This window comes from Formica exsecta, unplaced genomic scaffold (genome assembly GCF_003651465.1).
Source record: "Formica exsecta isolate Colony F162 unplaced genomic scaffold, ASM365146v1 scaffold72, whole genome shotgun sequence".
In the NCBI taxonomy this organism is placed as follows: Eukaryota; Metazoa; Arthropoda; class Insecta; order Hymenoptera; family Formicidae; genus Formica; species Formica exsecta.
Window position 1 is genome coordinate 2,565,249 of NW_021853485.1, and position 2,680 is coordinate 2,567,928.

Here is a 2,680-nt window from a genome sequence, read left to right on the forward strand (position 1 = left end):
TATATATATATATATATATTGCGTAATACTAATTTTTCGAAATCGCAAGATACAGAAATCTTTAATATATACGAATTGTTTTTTGCGACAGGATCTGACGCATCAATTGCACGCTACTGCCTCCGAACTGCAAGCCGCACGAAACAGCTGGCCATGGTTCAGTAAAACCTTATCCAGTATAAAGGAAGCAGCGAATAAGAGGGAGGTCTTGGCCCCGGGTGCGCTGAGAGATCTGAGACGCGATAGCGCACCCGGAGGCGACTTGCATCATCTGATACATTCTCGAAGCCGCGATGCGCGGGACAGTCTCAAGGAAGTTGTGTGATGCAGTAAGTATTTCTTTAAAATAATAGAGAGAATAATTTTTATAACAAAATCAAAGTATTAAAATAAAATGCAATATTTACAAAATAGTCATATAGATAAAGAGCTCTTTTTATATGTATTATTCAAGTATTAGTCAAGAAAAAAATATTTTATAGAAATAATCGTCAATATTTCATTGATGTTATAATTTTAATATCCTTCCTTTCTCTCTCTCTCTCTCTCTCTCTTTCTCTGCATGAACGATATATTTCATACTCTATTCGATAATCTTTCGTTTTCACTAATACTTTTGCTACACAGACAAAATGCCAGTAGAAGAAGAAGAATACGTATACTTTGGAGTCAAATGTGCCAGGCACAAATATGTGAACATGATGTATATCCGTAGTTACATGTAATGTACGACTTAATCTGTTCAGTCAATGATGTAATTCTTTATCACGCTCTCCGCCATATAACGCACGTCAAAGTGCTTTTCATCAGGCAGCCCAATTTACGTACCATATATTAATAATTATATATTGAAAATTTGTGTTACATTTTTGTTCTTTAAAAGTAGATTAATTTCTGTGATCTTTTTCTTTTAATACTCTACGAGTATAAAAACGCTTATATTAATATTATTTTACGTTTATTTTATTTTTTCTTTTTTTTTTCTTTTTATTTAGCATATGTAAGCAGTGTGAGCTCTCTATGCTTGATAAAGATAAAAGAAAATAACATATATATAACATCATACTACTACGCGGGTTACTAACAATCAACAATTTTACCGCCAAAAGAAACACATTATGTACGCAAACATACGGTAAATTATTTATAATATTAAAAAATACAAAGTAAGTAATATATGCCGCGTTTTGTATGAAACTAGTCTAAGGATGAAAAGGAGACAATGTAGAAACTTTTACTGTGTATATATACAGTGCATTCAAGTAATACGACAAATGCGTGATTGCAGATATATACAGTATAAATCAAGATTATATCGCGTAACACCAACCAAGATTTGTTTCGTTTATTTTTTCGTTAATTAATTTTATCCGGATTAACATAACATTCCAAAATAGTGTGAATGCGTTTTTTTTCCATTGCTGGTTTTTATTATTAAGTCACTATTTTCTGCAATGATTTCAGTTCAACTCTGACGTAATTGACGATAATACGTACGTATAGTTATGACACTTTAACTGATTCGCAATTAGTGTGTTAGATTTGATATTAAAAGTTTTCACTCTGCTTTTTAGTTTTATATATATTTTCGTCACTGATAAAGGCGCGGGCGAAGCGTATTAATATTTTATCTCTTGTTCCATAATGAGACATTAATCATACAAATGTAGCGAAATAGATTATGCATGTAAAAAAATATACAATAGATGCGAAATACTCAGAATTTTGTTTAGTTGCAATTTGCACTTTGTTTTGACATAATCTGTAGCAAGAGACAAACACTATTAAAAGCCATAATTCTTATGGCATTAAGGCACTACTTAAAAGCGCAATTCTATCAAATATATGTAATTTTATCTAGTATCATAAGTGTTTCAACAATAAATTTGCTATATACCCCTATAGCACATTCTTGACTATCAAACTTAGCTTTGTAAGTCGTGCCATTTACTCAAATAGAATATATATTTATTTATACATATTTGCATTTAAAAAATAAAGAATTGTTACGCAAATATTACTAAAATTGTCTGTATTAGAATTCTACAAGCATATTCGTTTGTGCCATTAAGTTATACAGTCAGATTTATTTGAAGCACCGATTCAGGTTTATTTAATTTCCTCATTAAAAAAAAAATTTATTAAAATGCGATAAAATTAAGGAATAATGTGTACACGATTGCAAGCAAAGTTTATGGTCACGTTTAACTTGTGCTTTAGCGAATAAACAGTTGTATTACCCAAAAAATGAAAGACTTTATTTCTGTAAATATTAAAAACAATCGAAATGGTCTATTAACAGAATTATGTAAAGTTGTAAGCTAACCTTACGTATAAACCATATACATACACATTGTATACCCTGTAATTTCATTCCACTATTATTATTGAAATAAAGGAAGATATCGCACGTCTCTCCATGTAAAATATTTAATATTAAGAAATTCATAACTTTTATGCCATATAATATGTACATGCTTTTCTGTATTAGTTCAAAATATATTGAAGACATTATATCTACTCAGATTTTATATAGATTTTATTTGCCCAAAGCATGATTATGAACATAACTTATGCAGTCTCAGTCTTAGGGGTAAAAAGTTTTAGGAAATTATAGTCAATCACGAAATAACTCAACATTCATAACATATCATACATTTATGACAATAATATATCAGAT

General features: G+C 29.8%; 1 protein-coding gene across 12 annotated transcripts in view; it reads left to right on the plus strand.

The window, feature by feature from the left end:
• The window catches only part of LOC115243418 (rab GTPase-activating protein 1-like), a 17,550-nt gene extending 15,136 nt beyond the window's left edge, over nucleotides 1-2,414 (plus strand). For all 12 annotated transcript variants that reach the window (XM_029820386.1, XM_029820392.1, XM_029820393.1 and 9 more), the window contains 2 exons: nucleotides 92-329; nucleotides 628-2,414. In XM_029820386.1, the coding sequence (XP_029676246.1) occupies nucleotides 92-325 (234 nt within the window). In that variant the 3' untranslated portion in view covers nucleotides 326-329; nucleotides 628-2,414. The remainder of the gene's footprint in view (nucleotides 1-91; nucleotides 330-627) is intronic.
• The last annotated feature ends 266 nt before the right edge of the window (nucleotides 2,415-2,680 follow it).